Source organism: Pseudophryne corroboree, chromosome 1 (assembly GCF_028390025.1).
Source record: "Pseudophryne corroboree isolate aPseCor3 chromosome 1, aPseCor3.hap2, whole genome shotgun sequence".
NCBI lineage: Eukaryota > Metazoa > Chordata > Amphibia > Anura > Myobatrachidae > Pseudophryne > Pseudophryne corroboree.
The window spans coordinates 766,391,958-766,409,344 of record NC_086444.1 but is presented as its reverse complement, the minus strand read 5'-3'; the positions used below and the strand labels follow the sequence as shown (position 1 = coordinate 766,409,344).

Sequence of the window (17,387 nt, the reverse complement as noted above, 5' to 3'; positions counted from 1 at the left end):
TTGGTGTAGTTAAAAGAAGGAAATCTCTTTTCTGGGTCAGTAATATCAGCTCTGAAACATGACAGGCAACAATGTGAAACACTGCGAAAAGGCACTGTGTTAGTTACAGTGTTATTTGATTACATGGCAACAAATCTGTACAGACAGGTGCAATTGCAGCAGACTTCGAAAGCTTTTCATTTTATAATGCACCGTTCCAGGATAGCAGACATCCCTACAATGATACACATCTTAGCTTCAATAATGTGGAAGGCGAGGTAATGTCTATAGGTAGATAACCCTCTGTTGCCTCTTCACACAATGCAACATCTAGCAGTCACTTACCATCTAGCAGTCACTTACCTCAGTCTGAGGTTTATAAATGTCAAAATAGGAATTATGATTTGTGCTTTTCCACAACTCGCATCCTTTATAGTCTCAAATCACAATAAAAGTGTCTTATTTCCAATAAGAGGATGACACGGTGGAAAAGATTTCATGCTACAGTGTATACATAAGACAGTCTTTGACAGCTGCAGTGCCATTTGTACAGCAGCCTTACCTCCTTATCTAAATCAGGAAACTGTTTCTGCAGCTTTTTCACACTATGTTCTTGTTTTTCCCATTCATCTTCAGAAGCTGAAGTGTCATTATCTAAAGCAAACTGCAAAGATAAAAAGAACACATGGCTGCTACACATTGTCTTTCACAGCAATTTCCATTAGACAAAACACAATGATATTGGTACAGTCTGTGTAAATGTTGACAATAGTAATACACTGCTTTATATAGTGAAAGTATTATGTTAAAAGTTACAGTACCACCCTGTAGCCTCTGTTATCTTAAACAGAGGGTTAGAATCCTTTAAACATAAGCATGACTTGTCAACAATGAAAAACCATCTGCATCCCATGTTCAAGAATGCTAACAGAAGTTTTGGGGCTGTCGACGTCTTAACAAATCTCTGCTAAGTATCAGTGCGACCATCATACAAAATAGAGCCGAACAGGATAGCTCCTATATAAAGCAGAGACAATTCTAGCAGCAACTGTGAAAATACTATTTTGATGGCTAGGGTATAAAACCAACAACTATCTGGCTAGTACAGTAATACCCCAAGATTAAGCTGTTTCATTAGGAAGTTTTGGATATAAAACTTGTTTATGCCGTATACTACTTGTTTTGACATTCAATTCGATATTGCGCTCCTGCAGGACATACATACTGTTGTATTGCTAAAGCGGCCAGATAGACAGATTACGGCACGAGACCAGTGGATGTGAATGCAGTGAAAAGTAGTTTTCAGAGGAGGAACATGTATAGTTGGGTCTTCATACATCTAGCCTCAATAAGCCTTGGTCTCGTGCACTGGGCGCCCTTTTTTGCTAACAATGTGTCTTAGTCACAATAACAATGTGTCTTAGTCACAACTCACTGCAAATAGGATGCAGGAGGAGACTGTGCAGATTAATTTGATATATAAATTACTTGTATATTGTGTGTGACTGAGTCTGTATATGGAGCACAACAGAACTTGTATTGGATAAAAGCTGTGGCTGCTACATTGCAGCACTTTGTGTACAGATTCAGAGACTAGTCACACACAGATATAAAAGTGTCATATGAAATTAATCAGATCAGTCTCCTTCTGCATCCTAGTAGCATTACGTTGTGATTAAGATGCATTTTCAACAAAACAAAAGCAAAAAAAGACGCCCAATGCTGGAAGATCTCATACGACCTGGCAGGCCAAGAGAGGCTGTCTGGTGTGACTGCAGCACATGAATGAGGACATATCTGTATTTAGAGAGAATGTGAAAAGACCATACTTTTTGCATTATGATACAGTTTCTGGGTCACGAGAACAAATTAAATTTGATTAAAAATCTTATGGGATATAACATTTTCATATGGTAATATTTTCAGTTTGCACAGATTTTAAGAACGAACCGAATTAACAGCGCTTAGTTGGTGATTGCTGTATATAAAGTAAACACCTAACAAGCTGCATAAAATTAAAAGTAGAACTCATACCGCTCATAGCAACGAGTTTAGAAACCAGAACAAACTACTGACTAGTATTTATTGCAGACACAGTAATAGAAGTGAAACCAGCTCTGGTAGTGACCAAAACAGTATATCCTGTGCCAGGTGATGTCACAACAGTATTTGTGGAGTTTTTGCTGTCTGAATGACATGATTGCACTTTGTTTGCTGGGTGTCACATATTTTCTGTTTTGATAAATGTTAAAAAAAATAAGATTTTACTTACCGATAAATCTATTTCTCGGAGTCCGTAGTGGATGCTGGGGTTCCTGAAAGGACCATGGGGAATAGCGGCTCCGCAGGAGACAGGGCACAAAAAGTAAAGCTTTTCCAGATCAGGTGGTGTGCACTGGCTCCTCCCCCTATGACCCTCCTCCAGACTCCAGTTAGGTACTGTGCCCGGACGAGCGTACACAATAAGGGAGGATTTTGAATCCCGGGTAAGACTCATACCAGCCACACCAATCACACCGTACAACTTGTGATCTAAACCCAGTTAACAGTATGATAACAGCGGAGCCTCTGAAAGATGGCTTCCTTCAACAATAACCCGAATTAGTTAACAATAACTATGTACAATTATTGCAGATAATCCGCACTTGGGATGGGCGCCCAGCATCCACTACGGACTCCGAGAAATAGATTTATCGGTAAGTAAAATCTTATTTTCTCTATCGTCCTAGTGGATGCTGGGGTTCCTGAAAGGACCATGGGGATTATACCAAAGCTCCCAAACGGGCGGGAGAGTGCGGATGACTCTGCAGCACCGAATGAGAGAACTCCAGGTCCTCCTTAGCCAGAGTATCAAATTTGTAAAATTTTACAAACGTGTTCTCCCCTGACCACGTAGCTGCTCGGCAAAGTTGTAATGCCGAGACCCCTCGGGCAGCCGCCCAAGATGAGCCCACCTTCCTTGTGGAGTGGGCCTTTACAGATTTAGGCTGTGGCAGGCCTGCCACAGAATGTGCAAGTTGGATTGTGTTACAGATCCAACGAGCAATCGTCTGCTTAGACGCAGGAGCACCCATCTTGTTGGGTGCATACAATATAAACAACGAGTCAGATTTTCTGACTCCAGCTGTCCTTGCAATATATATTTTTAATGCTCTGACAACGTCCAGTAACTTGGAGTCCTCCAAGTCACTTGTAGCCGCAGGCACTACAATAGGCTGGTTCAGATGAAATGCTGACACCACCTTAGGGAGAAAATGCGGACGAGTCCGCAGTTCTGCCCTGTCCGAATGGAAAATCAGATATGGGCTTTTGTAAGATAAAGCTGCCAGTTCTGCCACTCTCCTGGCCGAAGCCAGGGCTAGAAGCATGGTCACTTTCCATGTGAGATATTTCAAATCCACCTTCTTTAGTGGTTCAAACCAATGAGATTTTAGAAAGTCCAAAACCACATTGAGATCCCACGGTGCCACTGGAGGCACCACAGGAGGCTGTATATGTAGCACTCCCTTAACAAAGGTCTGGACTTCAGGGACTGAAGCCAATTCTTTTTGAAAGAAAATCGACAGGGCCGAAATTTGAACCTTAATAGATCCCAATTTGAGACCCATAGACAATCCTGATTGCAGGAAATGTAGGAATCGACCCAGTTGAAATTCCTCCGTCGGAGCACTCCGATCTTCGCACCACGCAACATATTTTCGCCAAATTCGGTGATAATGTTGCACGGTTACTTCCTTCCTTGCTTTAATCAAAGTAGGAATGACTTCTTCCGGCATGCCTTTTTCCTTTAGGATCCGGCGTTCAACCGCCATGCCGTCAAACGCAGCCGCGGTAAGTCTTGAAACAGACAGGGACCCTGCTGAAGCAAGTCCCTCCTTAGAGGTAGAGGCCACGGATCTTCCGTGATCATCTCTTGAAGTTCCGGGTACCAAGTCCTTCTTGGCCAATCCGGAACCACTAGTATCGTCCTTACGCCTCTTTGCCGTATAATTCTCAATACTTTTGGTATGAGAGGCAGAGGAGGAAACACATACACCGACTGGTACACCCAAGGCGTTACCAGCGCGTCCACAGCTATTGCCTGCGGATCTCTTGACCTGGCGCAATACCTGTCCAGTTTTTTGTTGAGGCGAGACGCCATCATGTCCACCATTGGTCTTTCCCAACGGGTTACCAGCAAGTGGAAGACTTCTGGATGAAGTCCCCACTCTCCCGGGTGAAGATCGTGTCTGCTGAGGAAGTCTGCTTCCCAGTTGTCCACTCCCGGGATGAACACTGCTGACAGTGCTAACACATGATTCTCTGCCCAGCGAAGAATCCTTGCAGCTTCTGCCATTGCACTCCTGCTTCTTGTGCCGCCCTGTCTGTTCACATGGGCGACTGCCGTGATGTTGTCCGACTGGATCAACACCGGTTTTCCCTGAAGCAGAGGTTCTGCCTGGCTTAGAGCATTGTATATTGCTCTTAGTTCCAGAATGTTTATGTGAAGAGACGTTTCCAGGCTCGTCCATACTCCCTGGAAGTTTCTTCCTTGTGTGACTGCTCCCCAGCCTCTCAGGCTGGCGTCCGTGGTCACCAGGATCCAATCCTGTATGCCGAATCTGCGGCCCTCCAATAGATGAGCACTCTGCAACCACCACAGAAGAGACACCCTTGTCCTTGGAGACAGGGTTATCCGCAGGTGCATCTGAAGATGCGACCCTGACCATTTGTCCAACAGATCCCTTTGGAAAATTCTTGCGTGGAATCTGCCGAATGGAATTGCTTCGTAAGAAGCCACCATTTTTCCCAGGACTCTTGTGCATTGATGTACAGACACCTTTCCTGGTTTTAGGAGGTTCCTGACAAGCTCGGATAACTCCTTGGCTTTTTCCTCCGGGAGAAAAACCTTTTTCTGAACCGTGTCCAGAATCATCCCTAGGAACAGCAGACGAGTTGTCGGCATTAACTGGGATTTTGGAATATTCAGAATCCACCCGTGCTGTTTTAGCACTTCTTGCGACAGTGCTAATCCCATCTCTAGCTGTTCTCTGGACCTTGCCCTTATTAGGAGATCGTCCAAGTATGGGATAATTAATATGCCTTTTCTTCGAAGAAGAATCATCATCTCGGCCATTACCTTTGTAAAGACCCGAGGTGCCGTGGACAATCCGAACGGCAGCGTCTGAAACTGATAGTGACAGTTTTGTACAACGAACCTGAGGTACCCCTGGTGTGAGGGGTAAATTGGAACGTGGAGATACGCATCCTTGATGTCCAAGGATACCATAAAGTCCCCCTCTTCCAGGTTCGCTATCACTGCTCTGAGTGACTCCATCTTGAACTTGAACTTCTTTATGTACAGGTTCAAGGACTTCAGATTTAGAATAGGCCTTACCGAGCCATCCGGCTTCGGTACCACAAAAAGAGTGGAATAATACCCCTTCCCTTGTTGTAGAAGAGGTACCTTGACTATCACCTGCTGAGAGTACAGCTTGTGAATGGCTTCCAAAACCGTCTCCCTTTCGGAGGGGGACGTTGGTAAAGCAGACTTCAGGAAACGGCGAGGTGGATCTGTCTCTAATTCCAACCTGTACCCCTGAGATATTATCTGCAGGATCCAGGGATCTACCTGCGAGTGAGCCCACTGCGCGCTGTAATTTTTGAGACGACCACCCACCGTCCCCGAGTCCGCTTGAGAAGCCCCAGCGTCATGCTGAGGCTTTTGTAGAAGCCGGGGAAGGCTTCTGTTCCTGGGAAGGAGCTGCCTGTTGCTGTCTCTTCCCTCGACCTCTGCCTCGTGGCAGATATGAATAGCCCTTTGCTCTCTTATTTTTAAAGGAACGAAAGGGCTGCGGTTGAAAAGTCGGTGCCTTTTTCTGTTGGGGAGTGACTTGAGGTAGAAAGGTGGATTTCCCGGCTGTAGCCGTGGCCACCAAATCTGATAGACCGACTCCAAATAACTCCTCCCCTTTATACGGCAAAACTTCCATATGTCGTTTTGAATCCGCATCGCCTGTCCACTGTCGCGTCCATAAAGCTCTTCTGGCCGAAATGGACATAGCACTTACCCGTGATGCCAGTGTGCAGATATCCCTCTGTGCATCACGCATATAAAGAAATGCATCCTTTATTTGTTCTAACGACAGTAAAATATTGTCCCTGTCCAGGGTATCAATATTTTCAATCAGGGACTCTGACCAAACTACCCCAGCACTGCACATCCAGGCAGTCGCTATAGCTGGTCGTAGTATAACACCTGCATGTGTGTATATACTTTTTTGGATATTTTCCATCCTCCTATCTGATGGATCTTTAAGTGCGGCCGTCTCAGGAGAGGGTAACGCCACTTGTTTAGATAAGCGTGTTAGCGCCTTGTCCACCCTAGGAGGTGTTTCCCAGCGCTCCCTAACCTCTGGCGGGAAAGGGTATAATGCCAATAATTTCTTTGAAATTATCAGCTTTTTATCAGGGGCAACCCACGCTTCATTACACACGTCATTTAATTCTTCTGATTCAGGAAAAACTATAGGTAGTTTTTTCACACCCCACATAATACCCTGTTTAGTGGTACCTGTAGTATCAGCTAAATGTAACGCCTCCTTCATTGCCAAAATCATATAACGTGTGGCCCTACTGGAAAATACGGTTGATTCGTCACCGTCACCACTGGAGTCAGTGCCTGTGTCTGGGTCTGTGTCGACCGACTGAGGCAAAGGGCGTTTCACAGCCCCTGACGGTGTTTGAGTCGCCTGGACAGGCACTAATTGATTGTCCGGCCGTCTCATGTCGTCAAACGACTGCTTTAGCGTGTTGACACTATCCCGTAGTTCCATAAATAAAGGCATCCATTCTGGTGTCGACTCCCTAGGGGGTGACATCCTCATATTTGGCAATTGCTCCGCCTCCACACCAATATCGTCCTCATACATGTCGACACACACGTACCGACACACAGCAGACACACAGGGAATGCTCCTAACGAAGACAGGACCCACTAGCCCTTTGGGGAGACAGAGGGAGAGTTTGCCAGCACACACCAAAAGCGCTATATATAACAGGGATAGCCTTATAATAAGTGCTCCCTTATAGCTGCTTTATATATATCAAAATATCGCCATAAATTTGCCCCCCCTCTCTGTTTTACCCTGTTTCTGTAGTGCAGTGCAGGGGAGAGACCTGGGAACCGTCCTGACCAGCGGAGCTGTGAGAGGAAATGGCGCCGTGTGCTGAGGAGATAGGCCCCGCCCCTTTTCCGGCGGGCTCGTCTCCCGCTATTTAGTGAATCCAGGCAGGGGTTAAATATCTCCATATAGCCTCTGGGGGCTATATGTGAGGTATTTTTAGCCTTTATATAGGTTACATTTGCCTCCCAGGGCGCCCCCCCCCAGCGCCCTGCACCCTCAGTGACTGCGTGTGAAGTGTGCCGAGAGGAAAATGGCGCACAGCTGCAGTGCTGTGCGCTACCTTTAGAAGACTGCAGGAGTCTTCAGCCGCCGATTCTGGACCTCTTCTGACTTCAGCATCTGCAAGGGGGCCGGCGGCGCGGCTCCGGTGACCATCCAGGCTGTACCTGTGATCGTCCCTCTGGAGCTGATGTCCAGTAGCCAAGAAGCCAATCCATCCTGCACGCAGGTGAGTTCACTTCTTCTCCCCTCAGTCCCTCGTTGCAGTGATCCTGTTGCCAGCAGGACTCACTGTAAAATAAAAAACCTAAGCTAAACTTTTTCTAAGCAGCTCTTTAGGAGAGCCACCTAGATTGCACCCTTCTCGGCCGGGCACAAAAATCTAACTGGAGTCTGGAGGAGGGTCATAGGGGGAGGAGCCAGTGCACACCACCTGATCTGGAAAAGCTTTACTTTTTGTGCCCTGTCTCCTGCGGAGCCGCTATTCCCCATGGTCCTTTCAGGAACCCCAGCATCCACTAGGACGATAGAGAAATAAAGAGTTAGTATCACATTCATTTAAAAGTGCTTCATAGAAGTCTATATTATATACTGTATCTCCAGTACAAATCATACAAGCATTTAAGTAGCTGCTGAATGACTTGTATACTATTTGTTCCTATCAAACCAAAAACACACCTACCAACCAGTGACCACTCAGCATGGTCAGGCCATGGAATAAAAGATACTCAATTATAATTGGTACACAGTCACTTTTCTCCTGAAAGAAATTGGTTATCCATCAAGTCCTCTCATACCTCACACTCAACCAAATCACTTCCCCACCCATTTTCCAGCCCACGCTACTATATCTTTTATTTCCCGATTGTGCCTCTGACTTTCTGGATTTGCTTCTTTTCTTCTGGGAGCCTGAAGGAAAAAGCCCCTTCACACAGACGTTCGCAGAGGATCCTTCACCCACAGTATATGCTACTTACTGCTGATTAACTGCTCTAGCCAGACTAGACATTTTTGGAGCAGAATGGTACTGATGAGCAGTTGTGAACACAGGATTTCCTATGTAATGTGACAAGTACAAAGCTGTTTAAACCAATCAAAGTAGCAGCACAGTGTACAGAGCAGCACTGAAGTCACTCAATGGACCTGCAAATGACCTAGACCTGATCTCATTAGCCAACATGTGTTTGCAAGTGATTCTTAATAACTGGCCTCCTGTTCTGTTGCTGCTCTATATTCCATATACAGTTACAAAATTATATAAGAAGAGAAGTAGATTGGGTACAGTAATTCTATAAATGTGTGCACACAGCAAAGTGGCAAACACATGAATGTGCTGGTGTTTGCAAATATAGGGCCACTGTCTGGAAGGTCGTGGATAGGGGGTCTTCCTTTGCTAGTACTAAATTACATTTGAGAAATTGCTCTTTATGTAAAACACGTACATATACACATAACTCTGTATTATATGTTCATTTTGGTGTAGTAAATAAACACTGAAGGTAAACCCAACAGTGATTATAGCTGCTGTCACGTGTGACCAATTGCCTACCATGTATGGTCCTGCTCATATTCGGTGTAAATGAAGTGGTTTGCACTACCACTTCATTTACACAGAATAATAGAAAGAATACTACAATTACATTTAGAAGCCTACTTACAGATGTGTCCTCTTACATCCTTGCTGCAGTCACGCTAAACAGCCCTAGAAGTCACACCATGCCGTGGTGGGACTCGACAGCGCCAAGCATCTCAATTTTGCTTTTTTTCTGCAGAAATGCATCTTAGACACAAAGTAATGAAATAGGTCACACAAGGACCTTCTGCTGATTAAAAGGATATGCAGCATGACTATATACTGTGTGTAATTGCGGCTCTATCTGCATCCGATACGCCACGTTAGTGTTTTCCCGCATAGCTTTTTATATGCAAATACAGTCACATCAGAATATAGGCAAAAAGACGCCAAAAACCCCCCACAACACTCAGCACTACAGTCACACTCACTCTCAGGTTGTGTAATGCGACTTGTAGTGCATGGAGCAAAGCTGTAGGACACATCTGTACTAACTGTGTAATGCTGTGTGCAATAAATACAGGTTGAGTATCCCATATCTGAAATACGGAATTTTTTTCAGTGAGATAGTGAAACCTTTATTTTCTAATCGCTCAATGTACACACACTTTGTTTAATGCACAAAGTTATTAAAAATATTGGCTAAAATAACCTTCAGGCTGTGTGTATAAGGTGTATATGAAACATAAATGTATTCTGTGCTTAGACTTAGGTCCCATCACCATGATATCTCATTATGGCATGCAATTATTCCAAAATACTGAAAAATCCGATATCCAAAATACTTCTGGTCCCAAGTATTTTGGATAAGGGATACTCAACCTGTACCACTCTACACCTGATAGTCATGCAATGCAGACGGTAATGATCCATTACTGTACTGACCGAATCAGATTTTTTTTTCTTTGAAACTTGGTCACTGCTGTCTTTCTGTTTATCAGGTCTTCCTGTAAGGTCGTCATCCAACTTTCTCTTTCGAGACGTAGCTTAAAAGATAAATAAAAAGTAACATGACATATTATATTTACCTGAAATCAGCTTTTTTATTTTTTATTTAAATCATTCTATTATAATAACATACATATAACAGTATATAGAACATCTTACACATATGTCATAATATAAGATGTTGGGACACTGCACTATTTTAGTGAGCACCATAGTGACTTACATTTTTTTCCATTGCTGTGTAATAAACTGTTTTGCCCAAAACCTTCACTACACTGTATACATCAATTTTGTATTATATCATATAGTTGATTTAGTGTACTTAGAAAGTTTCTACATGTACTTTGGCCAAACATATAAAATAGATAGAAATGAATAGGAGCCAATACGGTCTCTTTGCAGGAGTATGGGTCTGATCTGGCCAAAACTAGTTAATATACAAACATATGATGCCCCAGGACGGATCACTTCTCAGCCATATGGCGTGGTGAAGGTGGTCACGCACACATACAAGCGGATAGTGGTCTTCCTTTTGACAGATTTTCTGGCATTCCTATTAATAGGACATATTTGGGGTTCCACAAACATATACAGCCTTCAATGCTAGCCTTTATAGGGTCATCTTACCACTTAAAATAAATGTCAGTTTCTACTTACGAAAGTTCCAATTTACACTTCGTAAAAGAACCACATAGAAATTAATATAGCAAGGCGGTGTGAGTGTATGGGGTAGGTAGGGTGTGAAGTAGGAGTTATTACAAAGAATTTGGCCATATCACAAGACATGTGCTGCCATAATACAACAGCATGTGTCAAATTCTTGTTCTTGTCCAATAAGGGATTTTGTACATGACAAGATAATGAGGCACTCAACTGAACTGCTGAACTATATATTTTGATTAGAGAGAAAATTCTTTCATTGCTTTGATCATCTACTAAACTTGAGGACACACCTGGGGCAAAATACCGCTATAGCTAATAAAGAGAAAATACTTTTGTGCATTAATTTACCGGGGTTAATCATAGACTAGCAGATACTATAACACACACAACATTTTTATTTGGCGGAATTCTTTTTTTAATTCTAAAACAGAAACCAACTCCATCTGGTATGTTCCTGTGTGCACACCCCATAGTACCTTTCTGAATGTTATATATATATTTGCTAATTTATCATTTTATATCTCATTGAATATTCTGAAATCATAGTGTTCATAATCCAAATGACCTAAAACCAGATGTTAAACAAGGTTTCATGCGAATAACAGGAACAAAAAGAATGCCTGAAGTTAAATCACTTACTATTACATGTAAACATGCCTCCTCCTGTTTAAAACCTTTTAAATATGGGCAACAGCTGTGAGGTGAAATGGCAGAGAGCCCCACAGGTCTGTGTGTGGAGACTCGCTTGTTGGCATGGAGCACACTTTGGAATAATATTTACGCACTTTGAGTACAATGCTGCAAGTACCTAGAGGAGGAAGTCAAATGCATACTTTTGGGATCTAAAGCACTAGTAGTAAAGTAGAGGCATAAGTGAGCATGCAGAAGAAAATAAGAATTTACTCACCGGTAATTCTATTTCTCGTAGTCCGTAGTGGATGCTGGGGACTCCGTAAGGACCATGGGGAATAGACGGCTCCGCAGGAGACTGGGCACATCTAAAGAAAGATTTAGGTCTATCTGGTGTGCACTGGCTCCTCCCCCTATGACCCTCCTCCAAGCCTCAGTTAGGACACTGTGCCCGGAAGAGCTGACACAATAAGGAAGGATTTTGAATCCCGGGTAAGACTCATACCAGCCACACCAATCACACCGTATAACTCGTGATAGGAACCCCGGTTAACAGTATGATAACAACGGAGCCTCTGAACAGATGGCTCGCAATAACAACCCGATTTGTGTAACAATAACTATTTACAAGTATTGCAGACAATCCGCACTTGGGATGGGCGCCCAGCATCCACTACGGACTACGAGAAATAGAATTACCGGTGAGTAAATTCTTATTTTCTCTGACGTCCTAGTGGATGCTGGGGACTCCGTAAGGACCATGGGGATTATACCAAAGCTCCCAAACGGGCGGGAGAGTGCGGATGACTCTGCAACACCGAATGAGAGAACTCCAGGTCCTCCTCAGCCAGGGTATCAAGTTTGTAGAATTTTGCAAACGTGTTTGCCCCTGACCAAGTAGCAGCTCGGCAAAGTTGTAAAGCCGAGACCCCTCGGGCAGCCGCCCAAGATGAGCCCACCTTCCTTGTGGAATGGGCTTTTACAGATTTAGGCTGCGGTAGTCCCACCGCAGAATGCGCCAGCTGAATAGTGCTACAAATCCAGCGCGCGATAGTCTGCTTAGAAGCAGGAGCACCCAGTTTGTTGGGTGCATACAGGATAAACAGCGAGTCAGTTTTCCTGACTCCAGCCGTCCTGGAAACAAATTTTCAGGGCCCTGACTACGTCCAGTAACTTGGAATCCTCCAAGTTCCTAGTAGCCGCAGGCACCACAATAGGCTGGTTCAAGTGAAACGCTGATACCACCTTCGGGAGAAACTGAGGACGAGTCCTCAACTCTGCCCTATCCATATGGAAAATCAGATAAGGGCTTTTATAGGACAAAGCCGCCAATTCTGACACACGCCTGGCCGAAGCCAGAGCCAACAGCATGACCACTTTCCACGTGAGATATTTCAAATCCACAGTCTTAAGTGGTTCAAACCAATGTGATTTCAGGAACTCCAAAACCACATTGAGATCCCAAGGTGCCACTGGGGGCACAAAATGAGGCTGAATACGCAGAACTCCTTTGACAAAAGTCTGAACTTCAGGCAGTGAAGCCAGTTCTTTCTGGAAGAAAATCGACAGGGCCGAAATCTGGACCTTAATGGACCCCAATTTGAGGCCCAACGTCAACCCTGCTTGCAGGAAATGCAGGAATCGACCCAGTTGAAATTCCTCCGTTGGGGCCTTCCTGGCCTCACACCAAGCAACATATTTCCGCCAAATGCGGTGATAATGTTTGGCGGTGACATCCTTCCTGGCTTTGATCAGGGTAGGGATGACTTCCTCCGGAATGCCCTTTTCCTTCAGGATCCGGTGTTCAACCGCCATGCCGTCAAACGTAGCCGCGGTAAGTCTTGGAACAGACAGGGCCCCTGCTGCAGCAGGTCCTGTCTGAGCGGCAGAGGCCAAGGGTCCTCTGAAAGCATCTCTTGAAGTTCCGGGTACCAAGCTCTTCTTGGCCAATCCGGAACCACGAGTATAGTTTTCACTCCTCGCCTTCGCATTATTCTCAGTACCTTGGGAATGAGAGGCAGAGGAGGAAACACATAAACCGACTGGTACACCCACGGTGTTACTAGAGCGTCCACAGCGATCGCCTGAGGGTCCCTTGACCTGGCGCAATATCTTTTTTGCTTTTTGTTGAGGCGGGACGCCATCATGTCCACCTGTGGTCTTTCCCACCGGTTTACCAGCATTTGGAAGACTTCTGGATGAAGTCCCCATTCTCCCGGGTGCAGGTCGTGCCTGCTGAGGAAGTCTGCTTCCCAGTTGTCCACTCCCGGAATGAACACTGCTGTCAGTGCTAACACATGATTTTCCGCCCATCGGAGAATCCTTGTGGCTTCTGCCATTGCCCTCCTGCTTCTTGTGCCGCCCTGTCTGTTTACATGGGCGACCGCCGTGATGTTGTCTGATTGGATCAGTACCGGCTGGTTCTGAAGCAGGGGCCTTGCTTGGCTTAGGGCATTGTAAATGGCCCTTAGCTCTAGAATATTTATGTGAAGCGAAATCTCCTGATTTGACCACAGTCCTTGGAAATTTCTTCCCTGTGTGACTGCGCCCCAGCCCCGAAGGCTGGCATCCGTGGTCACCAGGACCCAGTCCTGTATTCCGAATCTGCGGCCCTCTAGTAGATGAGCCCTCTGCAGCCACCACAGCAGCGACACCCTGGTCCTTGCCGACAGGGTTATCCGCTGTTGCATCTGGAGATGGGACCCGGACCATTTGTCCAACAGGTCCCACTGGAAAGTCCTTGCGTGGAACTTTCCGTATGGAATTGCTTCGTACGAAGCTACCATTTTTCCCAGGACTCGTGTGCATTGATGTACCGACACCTGTCCTGGTTTTAGGAGGTCTCTGACTAGAGATGACAACTCCTCTGCTTTTTCCACTGGAAGAAACACTTTTTTCTGGTCTGTGTCCAGAATCATTCCCAGGAACAGAAGACGTGTCGTCGGGACCAGCTGTGACTTTGGAATATTGAGAATCCAGCCGTGCTGTTGTAGCACTTCCCGAGAAAGTGCTACCCCCACTACCAACTGTTCCTTGGACCTCGCCTTTATCAGGAGATCGTCCAAGTACGGGATAATTAAAACTCCCTTCTTGCGAAGGAGTATCATCATTTCGGCCATTACCTTGGTAAAGACCCCCGGTGCCGTGGATAACCCAAACGGCAGCGTCTGGAACTGATAGTGACAGTCCTGTACCACAAATCTGAGGTACTCCTGGTGAGGAGGGTAAATGGGGACATGCAGGTACGCATCCTTGATGTCCAGGGAGACCATGTAATCCCCCTCGTCCAGGCTCGCAATAACCGCCCTGAGCGATTCCATCTTGAACTTGAATCTTTTGATATAAGTGTTCAAGGATTTTAAATTTAAGATGGGTCTCACCGAACCGTCCGGTTTCGGTACCACAAACATTGTGGAATAGTAACCCTTCCCTTGCTGAAGGAGGGGTACCTTGACAATCACTTGCTGTGAATACAGTTTTTGGATAGCCACCAACACTGCCTCCCTGGCAGAGGGAGTTGCTGGTAAGGCAGATTTTAGAAAACGGCGGGGGGGACGTCTCGAATTCCAGCCTGTACCCCTGAGATACTACTTGAAGGGCCCAGGGATCCACCTGTGAGAGAGCCCACTGTGTGCTGAAATTTCTGAGACGGGCCCCCACCATACCCGGATCCGCCTGTGAAGCCCCAGCGTCATGCTGTGGACTTACCGGACGCGGGGGAGGACTTTTGCTCTTGGGAACTGGCTGTATGCTGCAGCTTCTTCCCTCTACCTTTGCCTCTCGGCAGAAAGGATGCGCCTCGAGCCCTCTTGTGTTTATGGGGCTCGAAAGGACAGTACTTGATAATACGGTGCCTTCATTTGCTGTGGAGTAGCCTGTGGCAAAAATGTCGATTTCCCAGCCGTAGCTGTGGAAACGAGGTCTGAAAGACCATCCCCAAACAGTTCCACCCCCTTATAAGGCAAAACTTCCATGTGCTTTTTGAATCGGCATCACCTGACCACTGCCGAGTCCATAACCCCCTTCTGGCGGCAATGGACATTGCGCTTATTTTTGATGCCAGCCGGCAAATATCCCTCTGTGCATCACGCATGTATAAGACAGCGTCCTTTATATGCTCTACTGTCAGCAAAATAGTGTCCCTATCCAGGGTATCAATATTATTCGACAGGGAATCTGACCACGCAGCAGCAGCACTGCACATCCATGCTGATGCAATCGCTGGTCGCAATATAATGCCCGTGTGTGTATATATAGCTTTTAGGGTAGCCTCCTGCTTTCTATCAGCAGGATCCTCTAGGGCGGCCGTATCCGGAGACGGTAGTGCCACCTGTTTTGATAAACGTGTAAGCGCTTTATCTACCCTAGGGGACGTTTCCCAACGTGACCTATCCTCTGGCGGGAAAGGGTACGCTGCCAATAACCGTTTAAAAATTATCAATTTCTTATCGGGGAAAGTCCAGGCTTCCTCACACACCTCATTTAATTCCTCAGATGCAGGAAAAACTACTGGTAGTTTTTTCTCACCGAACATAATACCCTTTTTTGTGGTACCTGGGGTACTATCAGAAATGTGTAATACATTTTTCATTGCCTCAATCATGTAACGGGTGGACCTATTGGAGGGTACACTAGTCTCATCGTCGTCAACACTGGAGTCGGTATCCGTATCGACATCTGTGTCTGCCATCTGAGGTAGCGGGCGTTTTAAAGCCCTGATGACATTTGAGACGCTGGAACAGTCACAAGCTGAGTAGCCGGCTGTCCTATGTCGTCAAACCTTTTATGTAAGTAGCGGACACTGTCACGTAATTCCTTCCATAAGTCCATCCACACAGGTGTCGACCCCTCAGGGGGTGACAACACATTTACAGGCATTTGCTCTGCCTCCACATCATTTTCCTCATCATACATGTCGACACAGTGGTACCGACACACAGCACACACACAGGGAATGCTCTGACAGAGGACAGGACCCCACAAAGCCCTTTGGGGAGACAGAGGGAGAGTATGCCAGCACACACCAGAGCGCTATATACCACAGGGATATCACCTATAAAGAGTGTTTTCCCTTATAGCTGCATATATATATTATACTGCGCCTAAATTTGTGCCCCCCCTCTATGTTTACCCTTTCTGTAGTGCAGGACTGCAGGGGAGAGCCAGGGAGCGATCCTTCCAGCGGAGCTGTGAGGGAAAATGGCGCCAGTGTGCTGAGGGAGATGGCTCCGCCCCTTTTTCGGCGGGCTTTCTCCCGCTTTTTGTGTTATTCTGGCAGGGGTAATTTACACCTATATAGCCTCTGGGGCTATATATGGTGTCAGTTTTGCCAGCCAAGGTGTTAATATTGCTGCTCAGGGCGCCCCCCCCCCCCAGCGCCCTGCACCCATCAGTGACCGAAGTGTGTGGTGTGCATGAGGAACAATGGCGCACAGCTGCAGTGCTGTGCGCTACCTTGGAGAAGACAGAAGTCTTCAGCCGCCGATTTTCCGGACCTTCTTGCTTCTGGCTCTGTAAGGGGGACGGCGGCGCGGCTCCGGGAACGGACGACGAGGTCGGGTCATGTGTGCGATCCCTCTGGAGCTAATGGTGTCCAGTAGCCTAAGAAGCCCAAGCTACCACCACTTAGGTAGGTTCGCTTCTTCTCCCCTTAGTCCCTCGCTGCAGTGAGCCTGTTGCCAGCAGGTCTCACTGTAAAATAAAAAACCTAAACTATACTTTCTTTCTAGGAGCTCAGGAGAGCCCCTAGTGTGCATCCAGCTCGGCCGGGCACAGAAATCTAACTGAGGCTTGGAGGAGGGTCATAGGGCGAGGAGCCAGTGCACACCAGATAGACCTAAATCTTTCTTTAGATGTGCCCAGTCTCCTGCGGAGCCGTCTATTCCCCATGGTCCTTACGGAGTCCCCAGCATCCACTAGGACGTCAGAGAAAATAAAAGGAAAAAATGGAAGAACCAATAGCTGGATGATAAGGCACTATATACTGTAGTATATATGCTGCACACAAAATGCATGGCCTTTTTCAATATTTTACACACATCCTGGATGAATAGATTGTTCACTCTTGAAACTTACAGCTTCTCCTCTACAATATTTTTCTCTTTATAAGAGTTTGCTATTTACCAATTCATATAGTACACCAAATTATGACGTGCCACTGGAGAACAATGCATGATAGGAAACAGACTCTTTCAGGTAAAGATCCTGCT

At 46.0% G+C, this 17,387-nt stretch overlaps 1 protein-coding gene across 2 annotated transcripts in view; it reads right to left on the bottom strand.

Annotated features, from left to right (window-relative positions):
- The window catches only part of SMARCAD1 (SWI/SNF-related, matrix-associated actin-dependent regulator of chromatin, subfamily a, containing DEAD/H box 1), a 337,899-nt gene that overhangs the window by 181,249 nt on the left and 139,263 nt on the right, over window positions 1-17,387 (bottom strand). For both annotated transcript variants that reach the window (XM_063917359.1, XM_063917366.1), the window contains exons 6-7: window positions 9,823-9,923; window positions 542-643 (exon numbers count right to left, since the gene is read on the bottom strand). In XM_063917359.1, the coding sequence (XP_063773429.1) occupies window positions 542-643; window positions 9,823-9,923 (203 nt within the window). The remainder of the gene's footprint in view (window positions 1-541; window positions 644-9,822; window positions 9,924-17,387) is intronic.